Source organism: Pyrgilauda ruficollis, unplaced genomic scaffold, assembly GCF_017590135.1.
Source record: "Pyrgilauda ruficollis isolate IOZ18807 unplaced genomic scaffold, ASM1759013v1 scaffold204, whole genome shotgun sequence".
NCBI classification, from domain to species: domain Eukaryota; kingdom Metazoa; phylum Chordata; class Aves; order Passeriformes; family Passeridae; genus Pyrgilauda; species Pyrgilauda ruficollis.
In genome coordinates, this window is record NW_024519652.1 from 120,998 (window position 1) to 141,836 (window position 20,839).

General features: G+C 38.3%; 1 protein-coding gene across 4 annotated transcripts in view; it reads right to left on the minus strand.

Annotated features, from left to right (window-relative positions):
• Positions 1-20,839, minus strand: part of LOC121353422 (amyloid beta precursor protein) — a 207,373-nt gene that overhangs the window by 26,285 nt on the left and 160,249 nt on the right. For all 4 annotated transcript variants that reach the window (XM_041467270.1, XM_041467269.1, XM_041467268.1 and 1 more), the window contains one exon: positions 4,131-4,352. In XM_041467270.1, coding sequence (XP_041323204.1) covers positions 4,131-4,352 — 222 coding nt within the window. The remainder of the gene's footprint in view (positions 1-4,130; positions 4,353-20,839) is intronic.

The following is a 20,839-nucleotide window of genomic DNA, read 5'->3' on the forward strand; positions in this document are numbered from 1 at the left end:
ACCATGTTGGAAGAGTTCATAGGGAGTTGTTTCCTGTGGGAAGGACTCCATGGCATAGCAGGGGAGACTCCTCTCCCAGAGTGAACTGAAGAAAGATTCTTTTCTGAAGTGATAAACTGACTGAGAATCCCAGGTTTGATCTCTTTGCATTGCCAGTGGGAAGGAAAGAGGGGCTGGGGGCATGAAAGGCGTTCTAAAGGTTTATTTTAGTTCTTACCATTCTTCTTTTACTACTTTTAATAAAGTTTTCTTTATACCTTTTGAAGTTTTAAGCCTGTCTTGCCCTAAAGTCTCTTTTCCTAAAGATTATCTCAACCTCACAAGCTTTATTTTAACTGATTTTTTTCTTCCTCCTCTGCTCAGTTATAGCAGAGGAAGATGAGTAGATGATTTTCGTGAGTGCACTGGCATTTGGCCCGCAGTCAAACTACTGCACCTCACTGGACCACATCATCACAACAGCTAATGAAGAGGGGAAAAATTTAAACCTACTACAGCATTTATCAATAATCAAAACTAAAATATGTGCTGTATGTTATTATAAACAGTGCATTCATTTTGAAGCTCCAGAATTGTATTTCTCTTGAATACACTTCCATGTGCATAGAAATAAGACTGAAAATGCATTGTCCAAATCAACTCATGAAACTGAACTGATACGTGTCATTTACACTGACTACTCAGGCTTCATAGAGGCCACACATTCCCACTTTTACCTAATACTAATACATCTCAGAAGAGCAAGAGAGAATGTGTTTACTTCTCTTTTCAAAAGTAAAAGAAAAGTACATCAAAAGCTGGTACAGACCAGCAGGAGAGGAGTGCTATGTGATGCTCACCTATCAAGAACACTGTTGAAGAGAGTAACTGAACAAATCATAAGGATAACACAGTACATTTACAGGAATCTCACTTTAGATAAATACTAGATATAGACATTAAGGCTCCCTGTAACCTGCAAGCTAAAACACTAAGGGTAACCCCAGTTAGTCACTGGCAAAATGCCCAGAGGGCTTGGCAGTGTCAGAGCTTCACAGCTGTTGGGGGTTTGTTGGGGGGTCACCTCTGAAGATGCGTTTTGCACTCCTGAAGTACAGTTTCCTGACATTTTTCATGGTACTCTGTACAGTTCTCAGAAATTGTTTTCTTTGTTAACTTGATTTGTGTTGCATGCTGGACATCTATACAGTATATTATGTGCTGCTTCAGATTAACTCCTGTCGACATTTCCAGGGAAACCACTTCAGGGTAGTAGTTTCTGCAAGTATATACTCACAAGTGAGAATATACTTGCAGAAAATACTGAGTAATGTTAGACTTTCAAAGTCTATTTATTTTTAGACTATTTTTCACTTACTAGTCAGTAAAAGCAATTCTAGAAAAATAAACTATTTGCATAAAACCTGTTCTTAAAAACATGCAGTTTACACTGGGAAAATTTCAAATGGAATTATGAAACCTTAAGATTACATGGCAACATATCAATCCAGTACATTATTAATATCTCTGGATGAAACCTGAGATTAGATCATGGCCATGGAAGGAAAAAGGCATGGGAACTAATAGTAACAAGAAATGTTATGGGGAAGGGTTGTGGTATTTTAACTTCATCGGTTCATTAGTGGGAGAAAAAAAGGAGGAGAAAAGCATGTCAATTGTCATTAATTTTTTGCTACTTCCAAACCATTTTATAAGAAGACAGAAACATATTTTTGGAAGCAAGGTAGACAAAGCCTGAAGTAACACCACTATCAAAGAAGAAAACAGGCATGGGAAGTGAAGACAAATGGCACAGCCAGTCCTGGGGTTCTGGAACAACAAGGTGGAAGACAAACACAAAGGAAAAAAACAAAGCTGTGAAATTCCTCTTTGATGCTATGGACATAGGTATAGAAATGGTCTCTAAAGAAAGAAGGTATTTTTGGCATGATCACATTAAGAACGTTGTGGTTTGGGTAGAGGACAGAGAATTGTAAGGGTAAACAGAAAGGACTTGAAGAGGTTTAAGTCACCAAATGAGTTCCACTTCTAAGTGTTCATACTTGAACAATTATAATGGTTGGCATAACTGAACTGACTGTTGCAATATGTTCATGATAAATACAATACAATCCTGGTACAACAAGCCAAAACTAAACCCCAACAACTTGGAGGCATGAAAGAGTAAGTGCTGCAACAAACCACATACTGCATTAAAAAACACAGGTCTAATAATTAAGAATGGTATTCCAGACACGAGAGTTTTATTTCTTATTTGCTGCCACACATTTTAAAAAGACAACCATGCTCAGTATAGCTGCCTGTGGGAATTCAGTGTCACTTTGAAGTACCTTTCATTATTAGATCCTGAGCTTAGACAGGTTTCTGAAGGAAAAATACGCTTATGTGATTAAACAATGGGTATGTCTGGGGGTACCTGTCTACCTAATAACTTCTAAACCTGGTGACTGAAATCAATATACTTGGGAACCTAGGAGGAAAGACATCAAAAACAATTAATGCCCACCATGTTTTATGAAAGCAGGCAACAGGTATGGAAACTGGATGCCCTGGATGCCTCAGCTACCGAAAAAAACTAGAGCAAGAACTGCAATTGAAAATTCCTGCAGGACAGACATGAGCTAGACTGTGACCTGCTCCTGGCAGACAGACTTGATACATGCGCGAGGGTTAGGGCAAGCTGCAGCTCCTCCCCCAGGAAAATGAGGTTCAGTCTGCCAGGCTGTGAGCCATCTGTACCCCTTGCCAGTGCCTGATGTGCTCCAGCCAGCTGCTCTCACTGCCTGGCATGCCACTTGGCTGCAAGTGCCCTTCAGACACAGCTGGAGTCCTTGTCACAATCTCCTGCCTTCTGGTTCTTCCTCCCAGCAGGGCTGTTGAGTTTGCTCTGGCTCTGCTCTTTTACTTGGTCCCTAACTTGCAGTGCTCACTCACTGGTACTCTGATTTTAGCCCTATTCCTGACCAGCCTCTCCTCTTCCTCTCATATCTGCTAAGTATCTGCCTCAATGACCGTTGTACAGGTCTTTTCTTTTGCCTGATGCTAGGCTTCTCTGACTCCTTGGGACAAACTTTGATTGCAAATCTATTTCTGATTCCACTGATTTCACCTGGCACCAACACCAGACCTGGCAAATCTATGTCCCACACACCCAGTTGCTCACAGTCACTCACATACTGTGCTGGAATGAGACTAACAGCATAAGGATGATCTCAGAACTCATTCTGAGAGCAGGTACAGCCTAAGCCAGTGGTTTCAAAAGACTTGAGAAGCATGTTAATGTCTGTGCAGTTCAGCTACAAATCACAGATTTGCCTGAGAAGACTTCTGCAGTTCCAGGCTCTGTATATACTGTGGCTTGGCAGTATCAAACTTTTACTGATGTGATTAATTAACACTAGTAAGAGCGCAGTTGAAGAAAGGAAAACAAAGGCAAGAGGAGGAACTTGAATGACATGACTGAAGTCCCTCAGGTTTCTGATTTATTGGCTCCAACACCTAAGTGAACTGTGAATTCCAGATTCTACATGGACTATTCAAGTAGCATGCAGTCACTTCATTGAAGTATTCCATGAACAACATATAATACTCCTCAGGAAAAACATTTTCACAAGCCAATGTATACTGATGTGCATGTAGGAACATTTCTGCAGTACACTCCAGACAAACCAGTGTAGGGAGTGAAGTAACATTATCTGTCTGCTAGGATTATGCTGGAACTGTAATAATTTTCATGCCAGCAAAGAAAAAGTTCTACCTTAAATAAAACACTCATTTCATCATGGCACAAATCTAACAACTTATCTACCTCCCTTCAGTCATTGTCATGTATCTTATAAGACTGTTACTCATAATCTCCTAGACTTTTATTATGGTTTGTTTCTGAAGGCAAGTAAGCTCAACTCTGAAATTTACTAAATGGGTCTAAATTACAGATTTTAGTCAGGACTTTCTATTCCATCAAAGAGACACAACTGACATAGGAGACCCGTTCCAAATGCATATTTCAGAACCTCTATCCCACTTACACTTACTTATAAGAAAAATATTAATTTTCAGGGAATAATGTAAACAGAAACCACAAAGCTCAGCTCAGAAAGTTCTGTGGTTTCTGCCCCTATTGTACTTACCTTCATTTTCAGTGTTGGCTGGAACAGAATCAACTCCAAAGGGATGCCATGGCTGAAGGTCATCTAGGTTGAAGTCTCCATCCACTGGAAGAAGTTCAACTGTAGTCTTCGTTTCCGTCAATGAAGGCATAAGAGCATCATTTCCATAGCTAATTCTGGGTTCGCTGATCATATTGGCCAAAACATCATCAGAGTAGTTTTGTTCTTTCTGAAGTAATTCATCTGCAAGGAAATTTCAATGCAGAAACTATCTGAAAGAGCCAGCACATCTAAGGACCTATTTTCAATGCTACTCAAGTAAGAATTCACTGTTGTGAGATACTGTTTTCCTACAATAAATAAAAATATTAAGGCTTGGAATAGTCAAAAACTAAGCACTGCAGCTAAGGCATTTTTTTGAAACATCAACCACAATAGCTCAATACTGTTTCACACCCACATTTCCACCACATAACAGATCATAGGTCTGTGCTATATACATTCCTTGGCTCTTCCCAACCACTTGGAAAGGAAGCACAAAAAATTTCCCTTCAACTCAACATCAACATGCTTCTGTAAGTCAACTGGCAAGAGATCCACAGGAAGGAATGTCTTTGTAATTTCTCCTTCCTTTTAAATGCTCACTGCTAAACTCATCACAACTCTTAAATCCTAAATCTCCACAGCAGTCACTGTATTAAACTGGGTTTACTATAACACATTAAATCTGAAGAAACATTTGATTTTTTAACATATATAACTTCATCATAACACTGAAGTAGTTCTTTGTTAAAAATCAGTAGTAGACATCTAGTACTAGTAGTAGTAGCAGGCAAGTTATTTTACAAGCTACCAGCACCTAAAGCTACACAGTATTACCTATGCTTTGGAGTTTTTTTTCTTGAAGCAAGATGAGAACAATCAAAGCACTTTTCAGTTCCATCAGGTGTATAGGACAGACTGTTCAACACTTTGTTAAAAATAAGCTCAGAGGTTGTGTGTGCTTCATTATTCCTACTCCCTTCTCACATCAAAGTTCCTCTACTCTCAGTGCAGCAAAGACATGGACTTGCTGGAGTGAGTCCAGAGGGCCACATAGTTGACCAGAAGGCTGAAGTACCTCTGCTATGAAGACAGGCTGAGACACCTGGGGCTGTTCAGCCTGAAGAAGAGAAAGGTCCTAGAAGACCTTACTGTGGCCTTTCAATACTTAAAGGGGGCCTATAAGAAAGAAGGGCCAAACTTGTTATCAGGGCCTTTAGCAATAAGACATGGGGTGATGGTTTTTAACTGAAGGAGAGTAAATTTATGTAAGATGTAAGAAATAAATTTTTTACAAGAAGAGCGGTGGTAGATGCCCTGTACCTGGCAGCATTCAAGGCCAGGCTGTACAGAACTCTGACCAAGCTGATGTAGTTGAAGATGTCCTTGCTCATTGCAGAGAGGGCTGGACTAGATGATCTTTAAAGGTCCCTTCCAACCAAAACTATTCTGCAATTCCATTTTTGATCTCCCCTGCTTCACTGACATCTGTTTTTGTAGGAAAAGCATACTATTTGCAAGTATTTTGAGGGAACCTGCTGCACAAGAGCACATTCAAGCAAGAAACTGCAATGCAGACCAATAATTGCTAATAAGGCACCAATAGTGAGCAAGTGCCACAGAGTTAAATATTCATAATAGGAGATTGTAGTAGAGTGCAACTGACCACATGAGAACACACACGGCAGCTGATGATACAACAGCTTTTATTAGGACTGTCTTCTCTGCATTTCATTAAGGACTGTCACTACTTCACACCCACATCTCTACCATGTAGAAAGTCAGGGACGTGAATCACCACTCTGCTGCTAAACCCTTTATGCCACTCCATAGGGGCTCACTCATTTCCTAGTAGTATCAGTGATGAAGGGCATCTAAGTTTCTATACACACCACAGCTTTAGAAAACCTCAGCAAAACCTTTTGAATGTTATGTTTCTCCCAGCTTTACACCATGAAGCTTCATACCACAGAAGTACAAGGTAACCATGCAGCACGCTCAGGAAGGACCCGTAGCACCTCACGAGCATTAGAGGTGCCACTGCTTCAGTGCCTCTATCAGTGATGATGCAGTAGGGCTCTGCTCTGTAATTCATCTCTCAAAGACCACCTTCAGATAGCTGATGAAATTCTCTGCCACCCTATTCCCATAACACTGAATTCAGAACATCAAAAATAAAAAGAATGTTGCAACCTCGGCTCTGGGGCAAACACAGGTCCTGAATATCACAAAATAACATTTTAAAATAAATTTTCCAGTTTAAACAGTAATTACTTGAGCAGATGGTAAGACTAATGTGAATACAAAATTTAATTCTGTAATTTAATTTACCCATTAAAATGACATACTAGGACAGTATAGAAAGCCTATGTCAATTACACTGAATTATTTTTCTTTTCATGTTCATTTTACTGAAACCAGTACTACTTTATGACACCTACTAAATCTTCAGCATTGAAGTTAAATCTGATTTTGCCTCCAGACTGCACTTACACTACTCCTTTTTCAAATTAAACCACGTCCTTTCATCAGAAGAGACAGGTGAAGTACGTTGATATTCTGAGCAGACATTATCACATTACATATTAATTTTCATTAGATATGGATGAAAAGACTTTACAAAAAAGAGCTGGATTTTAGTGGCCTGAGGGAGGAGTCTGGTGTCCATGTACCTTGCAGGGTGCCACAGATGACAGCAGCTGAGAACACTACTACATATCATCATGTTACAGTAGTGAGCATCTTTGTGACCACAGACCTTTCCAAACCTGGGCATTGGAATGGTTTTGGGACACAGCTTCCCTTGTTCCTGCTGTTCTCCCCATCCCCAAAGGACGGTGTGGAACAACTGTAGAGACCTGGAGCTCAGGCAGCAGTGGCAGGGGATGGTGGAGCCGTGGCTGGAGGAGCTGGAGGAGCTGTGCCCCAGCCACTCCTTTGCCTTGGGCAGTACCTACCCTGTACAACTCCTGTCCATACTCTGCTGTCAACATACTCAGTGTCACATGCAGACAGCTCCTGCCCTTGGAAAGGGACAAATGGTGCACAGAGGGGAAGCTCTGGCAGTGGAGGAGCAGCACCAGGACTGGTACAGAACTCAGGAGAGGCCATGGCGCAGGCATGGCTGTGCCTGCCAGGCTGACAGAGAGGGGTTCCAAACTCCCATCATGATACCATCATTATACCCAAATTTCTGAGGGCTGGGAGTGATCACACACAAAGTCTCTCTCAAGGCTACCCAAGCGGGAGCTCATCGTTGCCAGCTTCATTGTTTTCCACCCAGCTGTGGCATACAGCATGGAAAGGAACTGACCTGCACAATAGCTCAAGTGAGGCAGACAGATATTACAACCAGCAGATTATGATCACATCCATTTTACAAATGGGGAAACAATGGCTACATGAGTCAAGCCCATCTGACAGGATGAATCAGATACTGAATGACAGTGAGAAATTGGAAATGCCTGGCATAGAAACTGCTGGAATCCATCACACTGAGGCAGCTGTGTCTGCATTGAATAAATAATTCACAAACAACTGCTTCAATTGTTAAACTGCTAAAATAGTTTGCCTTAGGATTTCCAGTTATTGATACTACTGGCAAAGTCCAAGATAAATTTTTCAGGGCTGATTTTGTTCCAAGTATCGATGGCTACTTGAACCATCAGTTAGGCTAATGGAAAGCCATACATCTATTCATTGACACAGTAATTCCTCCATCTGCAGCTGCCATCTCAATTCCCCCACAGTGCAAAAGACAAATCCCTAACTAAGCAGGGAGTACAAACACAGCTAGAGGCAAGGATGTGCATTCAAGACTGTTTCAGGGGATTTATTTGTACTATGAATATCTTATCATGAGGTGCTGAAAAGAGAGAGATCCTAGGTTGCTCCTCAAAATTTCATATCACATCAAACCAACAGGACAAAACCACTCTGAGAATCTTCCTATAATAAATGTTTTTTGCTTGGCTTATTATCCCCTTGTAGCATTGAGAAAAATAAAGAGCATGTCAAATCTTTCTGTCCCTCTGAGAGCATGTGCTCAAAAGCAACCATGACCTTAGGAAAAGACCACACTCAACTGGGACCTCAGACCTCCCACTAGCTCTGAATTTGGTGTGAGGGCACACAATTGCTGCTTCTCCTCCAGACACTCAAAATTCTCCTTCAGGCACTAAACTTTTTCATTCTCAGGATGAGAGACAGGCTCACTTCTAGTATTTTAATAAGATGCTTCTTGGACTTGTCATAGCACCTAAGCAAGTTTCACTAATTCTTGGACTCACTGCAGGCCTCCTCCTCATGGGTCAATATTCCTCAACAACAGCATCTAAAAAAATTGAAGTGAAATATGTTTGGGGAACTGGATAAAAGTGTAATACCAGTCCAAACTACTTTCAAGACTACTCTCTTATCCCACAAAGAGGCAAATGGAGCCAAAAGCAAAGAAAGAGCTGAAGGAAAGAAAAAATTTATTACAAAATCTTCTGTTAGATACTGTATTGTTAGAAGCTATTTGTCTACAGTGCCCAAGACCACAGATCTATTTGCAAATCTTTGCAGATAGCACTGTGCTAGAAAAGATATCATGACAAATCCCAACAAAGTTGATGGAGTCTTGGAGTGGCAAACCCATGTTATGTTAAAACTTTATCTAATTTTACTGCCACACAACATTGTTTCCAATGTTGAACTCTGGGACATACTTCCCAGCCCTTAATTGGCACAGCTATAATGACAAGAAATTCATATGGAGCAGCTTCTCTGGCTGTCCTGGAATGCCAACAACCCATTAACTATCTTTCAAACCATAATTTTTATTTAGTTCATAGTTTGTTTAAAATTTCCAAAAATAATTCTAATGTTTCTTGTGTTTTCAAGGAGCCCACCTACTAGATGCAAAGCTCTGCAATCACTTTTATGTACCAAAACTATTGAATTTAGTTGAAAAGCAGCCTTAAAATTGGCAATTGTAATTGTGGAGTTCTAGGAAACAACTTCTTAAACCAGATTAGAAATGAAACATGCCCAAAATACCTCTAATTAGGACTAGTTAAAATACCACCAAATTATGTGCCATAGTTTTGACCCAACATCAAACTTCCTTTGCAAAATGCCATTTACACGGTAGAACATATATTTGATACAACAGAGATGGGCTTGGAATCAACTCAAATAAACTCGTACAAATGCCGAGTCTTATTGCCTCACTTATCATCAGTGACCATTCAGTCTGAACATGTGTTTTTCAAAAGTTACTTGCTTTTGAGCATGTGCTTTTAAAATGACAAAACTAAAAACTGTCAGCAACCTCCCTGTTCTTCTTAACAGAAGAAATTACAGAGCAATTGAGTCACAGCAACAGCTTCATTTGCACTGGCACACATACTGCCTTAATCCAGTCTGAAGGCAGCTTAAATCATGCACATGTTGTATGTCACAATTAGGACTCACTAAGGACACCAACACAATCATTTATTACAGTGCATGTGGCAAGAGGTAACATGTTTAGCTGCAGATTTCAATTGTATGCTTACTTTATGGGCTAATTCAGTGTTATCTTCTAAAGCAGTTGCACTGATGTAATGCAGTCAGGTTTGAACTAACTCTGAGTGTCTGTCTCTTGTCAGCTGTATGAATCAAAACTCTCCCAAATTGGTAAATATGAAAACAAGATCTCCTGTGCCTTACCACAAAGAGTGAAGCTCCACTGAATTTCAAGTATTTTGATATTTTTAGATGTTTTGCTGAATCAAACACTGCATGATCATGATGTTGCATACTGCCATGAGTCATAATTGTAACATTATCAAGCACAAAACACAATTCTGTGGTATTCAGTGCTGAACTAATTCATTTGTATAGTACAAATCAAATATAATGAAGAGAGACTGATGAGAATGTTATTGAAAGTGAACTGCCTGCTGGAGGGTAGAGAAGTGCCTTTGTTGCCTGCATGCTTTGAGGATGATGAAAGAGGAGTGATATGGTAGACCATTCCTGTGAAATTCTGGAAATGAGCCCAACCTTCAGTGCTCAGATCCATACTGACAGAGGATAGTGACCACACCATCAGATCTAAGTTTCCTTCTCACCTCCTTAACCTCTCCCTCATGGCTAAAGGGAGACAGAAAGAGCAAGAACCATGGAAAAAAGCATTTCATAGTTCTTATTTTCTGTCCTTCAGAGATACCACCACTAGGTAAGATCAAATAGCAGCCAAAACCTTCCACATTTTAGAAATTTCCTATATGTATGAAAATGTTGTTCAATAAGTTGAAAAGAGTTTGCCCTTTTCAAATTCTCAGAAAATGAACATTTAAGGTATCATGAAACAGTTGAGCTAAAATATTTCTTCTAGAAGTTAATAAGAGAATAAGCATCCCATAGCCTTAGAGAACACCTTGATGGCTAAGAAAACTTAACTTTAGAAAAAATACACATTTGAACTTGAGAATAGCTGCAATAATTAGAACCACACTAAAAAGAACATGCTTCTACTAAATTAAAAAAAATCCACACCTTTAGCACTTCCATGTCTTGCTTCTATTTCAGCACATGTAGATTTTGCTGTTTTCTGAATCACATAATAAAAACAACCCAAGTGAGTTTCCTCCTGTCAGCTGGTACATGGAATAATGTTTCAGTTAAATCTACCTTGCAGACATTGTGTCTTATATTATTAAAACCCCCAAAGATGTTTAACTAATACACAGAGACATTGTCCTTGTGCAGGTAAATCACAGGTTTTCTGGTACAGAACAGTCTTTAAAGCTTGGGTAATCCAGTTCAGGAAAATTCAGTCTTTAAAGCTTGGGTAATCCAATTCAGGATATGAACTTAACACCAAGAAATTAATGATTTCAAAATGACCTCAGTCATTGAAGTCTTTTCCTTAGGGATAGACTTCAATGCAAATTTAGTTGTGCATGTGGTAATGCAGTTACTGAGCACTCTGAGCAAAGGTTCATGACAATTTTCACACCACTTAATCAGCCTGCTATGAAACTCATGGTCTGAAATTTTGTCTAATTTTCCTAGAAGCCTGGTATGACACTCTTTGCCTTCAGTGACAGAAACGTTAATTACTACAGACCCATAGTTATCTGACAACTACACAAACTATCTATTAACTAAAATTAAATCTCACCATATGGCTATAGCTAAGTGCACATTAATTAATTTTTTTTTTTTTTTAATTTAACAGCCAGTCATCTGCATTTCCTCCTCACTTCAAAGCAGAGAGTACTGAAGCTTGTGTCACCTCTGGGAGTTATTTAACAGAAATTAAAGACCCTTTAATTTCTGTTAAATTTCTTCCCCTTCACAACATGCCTTTTTGTCAGCTTCTCTTTCCTGTCCTCTCATCCCCTCCTCATTCAATTTGGTTAAATTATACACGTCCTCTCCAAGTGAGACATGGAAACAACCTAATATGAAGGTAGACAAATAATATTAAAAAATACTTGGGGAAAAATTGAATTTATATTGAATTGAAAATATACCATAATCCAGAACATATATTGTATAACATCACCCTGATCCACAGAAGGCACTGTTACAAACTCTCCAAATTTAAACTTAACTCCATGTTTAATTCCAAATTGTCGTATCATTAAGTGCTTTAAAATAGGCTGAAGAGTCTAAATTAAAACAAATAAACAGCCTGACCAATTGTCACTGATATTACAGTCAGATGAATCAGCAATCATTATTCCTGCTCAGGCTTCTGTAAAGTAGAAAAAGCCAAGTACCTTTCCCTCTTAAGTATCTGATAAGGCTTATAAGTGAAACTACTCTGCAAAAAACATTTATATGAACTATTGCTACAGAATTTTATTGTCTAATTTTCTGAAAATAATTATTTATTTATTTATAATTTTTTTGGGTCTTATTTACTGATAAAAATCATTCTATTTATTTGCCAAACTTACAATACACAATACAATTTAAAACTGCAGTAGGACTTAAAACTACCACTTTCTGACACCTGAAAAAAGTCAGTTACCTATCATTTTCTAGAAACACTTCTCGAGGTCAGATTGTAAATACCACAAACAATTTCTGTATGTGTCATATTGGAAGCACTCAATAATCCATAAAAAAATATAAAAATCTGAACATTAACTTGTTGCACTGATGCTGTAAGATTTTAGCTTTTGTATTTTTTATATTCTATACTGCATTAGTGTATAACTCTGAACTCCATATAGAGTGTTAGTTAATTATTTTCATATTTTTGGTCAGACAAAGCAATCCCTCTAGGCCTGTGATCCAATGACACCACCTCAGGACCCAAAAAATATAAACGAAAGTGAATCGGGGGAGAGGGAAGCAAACTCAGGGAATATGACTTCATTACCTGAAGCTGTAGTTGGAGGATTAACACCTGATATGCTAATAGACCAAACGTATCTGTCTGAAAAACTCCTGACCATCGTCCATTTTGGGTGTAGCCCCTTGGGGAGGCTTCATCTGCCCTTAATGTACCTGAAGGCCCTTCATTAAATATATCTGCTTTTATCCTTTTAACTTTGTCTGGCCTCTGCTTCTAGGTAAGCCTGAAACAGGCATCAGCAGTTGATGGTCAAAAGAGAATATTTTTTAATTTAAATCCAAACTTACAGAACTGAATTGTGCAGTGCTTGCTCCAGATAATAAGTATTTTGCCTATTTATTAACTGCAGTTTTAGTGTTTGATAGGCCAGACATATCCTAGGTTGCCAGAGTAATCTAAAGAGATGCATTTATTAAATTTACCAAATATATTTATGAAGTGGGATGTGGCCAGTTCTGATGCCTTTTCTGCTGTTTTTCATACACATGATCTAAAAGGAGGAAGCAGAACAGAGCAAGAACTGGAACCCTGCCCAAGCATCACTATTCATTTTTCAGTGAAGTTTGGTATATGAGAATCACAGGCAGGAGAAAGCTGCATTGATGAAAGATCATTTGTAATCCCATGTGCATGGGAACTGGCAGAATATTACAGCAACATCTCTATCAACCCAGCCATTCTGTAAAATCACATATCCTCTGTAATTTTTTCCTTTTATATCCCAACAATAACAACTTGCCAAAGAAGAACACTACAGATACTCTTGACCATAATAAACAGCTGTGAATTCTCCCTCTGCACTTCTGGAAAGCAAGCTATGCTTCAAAACAAAATTTAGTGCACCATTGGCATTAAGAGGCTTATTTTGCCATCCCCCTCAGGATACCTGCCCACAGTGATGCAGTTCAGACTTCAGTGTTTAAATCCCTTTGGATAACAATTCCAGAGACTGACGCACTAGATTTGTAACAAAACTGTATTACCTTGTGCTAATATAATTAGTCTGTAACTGCTTGTCAATGAAGACTTGAAATTTACCAGCAGGTAAGAATTAGGATGATTCCTTTGTTTCTCTGACAGTCCAAGACCTCCTACCAGGAATCTGATCTTAGAGTAAATCACACAGAATGACACAACTGTATTTCCAAAACATGTTAACTGGGCAAAGAAAATCCATCATTCAACAGCACAAATGAAGCAGAAGATGTTGGAGTGTTTGTGATCCCACAATTTTGGGCTGCTTCAGTACTCGTGGACACTGACATAATGAACTTGATTTAAGATGACATATTTATGAAAAAAATTACACATATATTCAGTGTATCAAAAAAATCTCCAATAGCTCAGTATAGTGAGATTTCTGTAAGCAGGCAACATTTTACAAAGCCAGAGCCTCCCCTCTGACTGGAGCTATGCATTTGGAAAGTCACCTGCTCTCAGTTAATATCTGAAAGTTGGACAACTGGAAGATGTTTTCAGACTTTAGTTATCTGTCAAAAAAAAAAAAAAATTACATCTTAAATTTGGCACGTGATGAACTAACATATGAGCTCCTTAAAGCATAACACTAGAAACAATTATCAGGAAATACTAATGAGAAAGTGTAAGACTTCATAAGACTAAAAGCAGACTTAAAAAAAAGCCTAAAAGCCTTTAAAAAGAACATGTTGGTTCAGGCTGTAAAGAGAACATGCTGGTATCACCACATGCTTTTTCTGCATCATCTCAAAAGTGAGTGCTTGACTTTAGGCTTTTCACTGAAGACACAAAAGAACAGGAAATAATTCAACTAGATATTTAAGAGCAAATCTGTAGCTATAAGGTAATCCTGACCTATCATGCTTTTTAAAACAAAATATATCCAGTATACCAATTTAAAATAATATACACATTCCTTTAAATACAACATTTTCATATAATAGTAATCCTACTCCTTGCAGAAACAAGGCTCTCCAAGACAGAATTTCCCAGTCTACTGTATTCATGACACCAGAAAATGACTGGTGATTCAGAAGAATCCTGATCAAATTCACAAGTATCCAATAAAATAAGAAAAAGCCAGGATAGAATACAATTAATAACTGGACAATTATTCCAAGTCTAATGCATATTTTCCATTGTGCACAAGGTGACTGTAGATTCTTCCAGAGGGGTATCAAAAGAAGATGTTAAGTGGACACTGTCTCAGCCTCAACCTTTTGCCACTGTGAGCCCGGAGTGGTCTCATGATCATGAACTCCCTGTGGGATCTGTAGTGGGGATGGCAACTTTTTATCAAAAGAGAAGTGTGTACAAAAAAATACTTCAGGCTAAAGTAATTGAAAGGTCACAGAATAAGGTCGTCAAGAAGGATCTATCAATGCAGGGCAGAGTGATCTCACCATCAGCTCCTGAAAAAAACCAAGGCAACACCTTTAAACCTCTCCTGCAAACAGATGAATTATTTAGAGTGAAAGATTTAAATACTTACTGAAATAGCAGATGCTCAGAAAATGTAAAAATTACTTCGTTTATAATTTACAAGTCTATGATTATTATCAGTTTTCTAACATGTGGATCATGAGACTAGATTTTTTAAAGTGCAAGTGAAACAGAACAGCATTATTCAAACCAAAGGAAAATTTTATCTTAATAAACTTAGTCACTTCTATTAAGTTTGTATTCTGACTATATTTCTGAATTGGAAAACAAGATGTCCTGTATCTTTCCTTTAAGGAAAAACCACCTCAATCCAAAGCCACCTGAAGTAATTTATCCTTTTCCCAGTATCTGTGCGCCCTGGAGGAAACTGGCTCTTTTACTGACTGAAGTCATGTTCACAATATTTATGAGATGGAAAGAGGGCTTGTGCACACAAAAATAAGGATTCATGTCTTTTCTGGAGAACATTAGTGCCCATGATAGCACACAATAGCCCATTTAGCTATAAAAAGATGGGGAGGATATAGTACATTGCTAATGAAAGCACTTGAGAACATCAGCGTCAGTGATGTGCATTTATATCTAGTTTAATCATCTACAATTCTCCACCTGATTTTCTTTGACAGTTAAATAATCTTGACAAAAAATAAGAGATACTTAGAGGAAGAAAACGTTGGATTTATTTCCAGGACTTTTTCGTTATCTCCTCTACTGAAGCAAAGGTCATATCTTACTAGCAGACAGAGCTGAGTCTCTTAAAAATGCTTTTTCACTGTGAGGGTGACCAAACACTGGCAATTGGCTCTGGGTGGCCTTGCTTTAGCAGAGGGAATGGTGCAGATGTCCTCCATCCTCCAGAGGTTCCATCAACCTCAGGCATTCTGTGCTTCTGTGACATTGGCTGATTCCCTACATAAACGTCATACATCACCTTGCTCCAACAAATGACATTTTATTATTTATGGTATTTAAATAATTGTAAGAATATTTTATAGAGATAACAAAGTGGCAAAACGGATAGCTTAGTAAAGGCTTGTGATGATTAAAGAAAAAAACAACACTTGGGGAAAAAAAAAGCTTCAGAGTATGCGTGTATATATATGTATATGAATTAGTCAAATGCTTTAAAAACCAATGTCCTTGGGTGGTAAAGATCTTAATTGCTCATCAGGCTCTCCACTTGGGCCATATGTCAATATTTAAGCATACAAAATCTATCTCAATGTTGCTGTGGAAAAGTTTAACACAGAATTCATTTGCTTTTGTGGAAGGACTCTGCTATTTTTAACCACTGGTGCAACAATATATATTCTGCTAGAATCCTAACAAACCATCTTTTTGACTGAATGCTATAGGCCTTCAAGGGAGAATATTAAAGGCAAATAACCACAGAAAATTCAAATTTTTCTTTGAAAAGCTGAGGTTACCGGATACACATAAATATGTCAAATCAATTATGGGGAGAAAACACAGACATAGTTAGTGCTGGAAGTCACTTCAGCATACCTGTGCAAATACACATTCTCCGAAGGCTGCTTTTGACTTCTTGTTTCGATTGCATTACACTTATGGGCACAAAGGGCAGAGCAGAAGAGCAGGAACATGGGCTTGTATGACACAGCCCAGACACACCAAACAGATTATTTAAAACTAGAAGGCAGGTTTTACAGAACCTTAGGTAAGACCTACATACTATTGTCCTACTTCCACAAACCGCTTAAAGTTCTCAGTGGAATACTTGCTGTCACAGAAAAATGTGCTGGTTTTAAAGAGATGAGGGTGGAAACTCAATACTTCTGCTTTGAAAAAGATAATGTTTCGTTGCATCCAATATTGAACACTCCCCTATACAGTACTAGCCAAGTGCCTGGGGCAATTCAAAAATGACAATTCCACTGATCTCCAGAATAGCAGGAAGTACAAAACTGAACAGAAACTGTCCAACTTTCCCCATCTATGGGTTTTTGCAACTACTGCAAATGCTCACTCTATTTTCCTTGTCTGGATGAAGCACATTCATAAACTAGTGCAAAACCCAACTGCCCTGATGATGAGCACCACTGGTGGCTATTCTTTATTTTTCTCTATGCCAGTTCACTGAACATGGTCTGTCTCAGTGCAGATAAATCGTGGAGTGCTAATTCATTTACCCATGCCTCAAAAACACTGTTTTACTTTACCAGAAAAAAAAAATTAAGGCATTATAAGCACTCTGATGCATGACATTATAGCATCAATCAGATGCTACCAGCATTTTTGCCTCTAGTTTTAGAGGAAGACTAGAACTGGCTCCTATAGAGGAAGACTAGAACTGGCTCCTATTAAGCAGCCTAGAGCTTCCATCTCTACAAACAAAAAGCAATTTCAAGAATTTTCTAGTCCAACACACTCAAATGGAGTTACAAGGTAATTACTGTTCTTACTTGATATGGACTACACCATTCTTTATAATCCCATTACAATATTCTTGTAAACCATTAAACAAGCTTTTGACACAGTCACTGTAAGTCAACTACCCTTTATTATTCTGATACCTTGATAGTGCAACCCAACTTCAAATAAAGGTTCAGAAATCCTAATTATTGCTTCAACATCTTTAACATTTTTGAAGGTGGAATTCTTCCCATCAGATAAATTTTAAGACAGAACAACAAGGAAGAGTTACAGAAAAAAAAGACACTGAGAAGTCCCATTGCAGTCTGACAGACATTACTAATTACATATTCAAAATAGCATTTTAAGGGAGAGGATGAAGAGAACAATCACAAAAGAAATAGCACCAAACAAGACAAGATACAGAATTTGCTTTTGCAAAGTCTCCAAGAGCATGTTTTGGTTTTGCAGTTATCAGTCCCCAGATCACCCTGGTTGTAGTTTTGAACTGTCAGCCTGCGGCAAGAAACTAATATCATTAAACCTCTTAACAAGGATACCACAGAATGATCGGAAACACCATCCTAATTCAACTCATGGCAAGAAATGCAGAAAGGCTGTGGATTGACTACAGGTCAAAATTACAAACTATAAACAAAGAACCAAAATTAGTCTAAAAAATGCTGAAAGACCAGAACCAGCTGAGGGCAGCACTAACTTTGCCCTCCACTCAGATAGGTATTGGGCCTAATGATTAAAGAGGAAGTGTTAAAAGAAAGGAAGTCTTCAGACATCTTGAGTTTGAGTCTGCAGCTGCTTCTAAAAACACTTACAAAAATCTTCAAAGGAACTTGCATGGCAAATGTCAAGAGGCAAATGTCTCGTTTCAAATTTTGTCATGCTAAGTTGGAGCATACAAATGTTTAAAATAGCACCTGACCCACAGTACACTATATATATATATCTGAAAGCAGGCAGTGATTTGGGGTCAGCCTGGGTTTGCCTTCTCTTGTAGGCAAGTAATATGCATGTGGCACCCAAAAACTGCTGCAGAACAACAGGACAGGGAGAGTGGAACAGAATAATAAAATAACAATAGTTTGATGTTATCTGTCAAGAGACAGTTGAAATAATATTCTTTTACTTATTGCTCATAACTGAATGGTTCTGAGCTTAGGTACAATACTGCTGTGGTACTGCTACAGTGCTTAATATTTCCTCAGTGGTGTGTAGCCGTGATATTATGAAAAATCCTTTGCTGGGATTTTTCCTCTCCTGAGAAGCTGAGGAGCCTCAGGAGAGAAATGTAAACAATAACTATCTGCTGCTGTGGAATGCAACAGGTGCATCTGTGATTGGTCCATGTGGATTGTTTTCCATTGATGACCAATCACAGCCACCTGTGCCAAGGCTGTGAGCAGTCACAGGATTTCGTTATTCTATTCTGTTCTCTTCTTGCTGTAGCCTTCTGATCTCTCTGTTCTTTTAGTATAGTCTTAATGTAGTATTTTAATATAATATTTAACATAATAAATCAGCCTTCTGAAATGGAGTCAAGCCTCGTCCCTCAACACGTGGAGAGTTCGCTGCAACAGTGGTGGGCTAGAAAAGTTGAAGCTGAGGACACAATTTGGAAACAAGTAGCAAACACGGAATTAAAAATTCAGATCACTTACCTACCCACATGACTAATGCACAAAGCTCTGACATAGTTTCTGATTCAGAAGCTATGCCTGCTGTGCCACTCTGCAATAAATTGCCTTTTAAATAGATGGATAAGCAATCTAATCAAATAAGGATTTAAAGCAGGATGTGCTCGAAGGAACTACTGATTTCGCTTAAAGCCTACTATTGCTTTTTCTGGGTGTTAAATAGTATATGAGATTTATCAGAGAGAAAAGGTGAGTACAAATACCTAGGCAGGCAAATAATCTGCTCAGATTGCTTTTTGTGCCACTCCTGCTCATAAGAAACTCCATTTATCACCAAGAACTACATCAATTGCTGAGAGCAACCTCTTTTTAAACACATTTACATCACTGTCCCTTGAGAAATCATCTGCAGCCAGAATGCCCATCTCCTACCCAAATGACCTGCTTATTCTTTCCAAGCTTTTTCAGAACAACCATGGTCAGGTGACCTCTTTCTGCAACTCTCAGACTGGCTCCTTTTCCTCTGCCCCAACATGAACAACAGACAGCCAGCAATATCCTTTCCCACACACCTGGAATTTGCTGCTGCATTACAGCACCTGAAACCCTTCTGGGGCATTTGCACATTACACAATGGTCAAATGCTTAGGATGAAAGCCCTCACTTAATTTAAGTGCTGTTTTCTACCCTCTGGAGTGCTGTGAGTCTTCCAACTATCTATATGCTCCTATGACACCCACTGTTAAAGCCAGTGGGCATCAGCTGGTGATGGACTAAAACTCTGCAGGTATGGACTAAAACTCTGTTAAATTTTACCCTAAATTCCTACCACCATCTTTGCTGGACTTATGAAAATAACAAGAAAGGCATAAAAGCCTGTTTTAAGCATAGAAGCCAGATTTTTTATTTTGGATTTTGCACATTAAAACAATGGCTGTAAGCCTGCCTTTTAAGGTAGGAACTTCAAACATAGTCTGTATTTTAAGGAAACTCCAAATGTCCAACAGCTGGACTGTGATTTATCTGATTAACTGTGCAAAAATAGGTCATAATATTTTTAGTAATAGGAAAAATAGAGTGAAAAACAGCACCACATTATATGTAAGAAGAATTAAACCCATGGGACAAATTCATAGCAAACTAGATATAATTTGTATTGCTGCTTATAGAGCATGCTCAATTCAGGGAAAAACTACTTTTGTCAGAGCTCTGTTATTTAAAGCAAAGAGTATCCATTCCTCAAGGTAAAAACCTTTCATGAAGAACTCTACAGCAGAGTGGAAGTAGAAACTAAAACTATAATCAAGAAAGAAAATGAACTATTTTCAACCGTGTCTGCCTATATGTAATTATTAGTCAGACACTCTGTGTGAGATGTTCTTACCTCGTTTATTTTTCAGATTTTCTGACTCAGACTTTCTAAGTCAATGATTCCAACAACAGGTATTTAATCAAACATCTGTCTTTTTAATGAGAGTTGTAATATTTCTTGGGAATGCTACAAGGTGAAGTTTTATTAGAAGTTTATTTCTCCACAGATTTTACAGCTGTAATAGATGTCCTTTTCCATGGGTTTAGGAAGAGTACAGAGACTAAGAAATTCAGTAATTTCAGAAGAGAAATTGCAACAGGTTGATCAGAGCTAGAAGGCTCAAAGCTAGAAGGATACTGTCTTCTTGAACACATGAGAATGAGCTTCACAAACGTTCATTAATATCAACATGTAAAACAAAGAATACAGACAATATTATCAACAAGAACACTGATACTGAAGCACACTGCATTATGGAAAACTATTTTATCTAGATCTGATATTTTACCCAGAAAAGACAACACTTTAATTTGTGCTGCTCACTAACTCCCAATTATGAGAACTTTGCTTTAATTGCTTTAAACTTTGC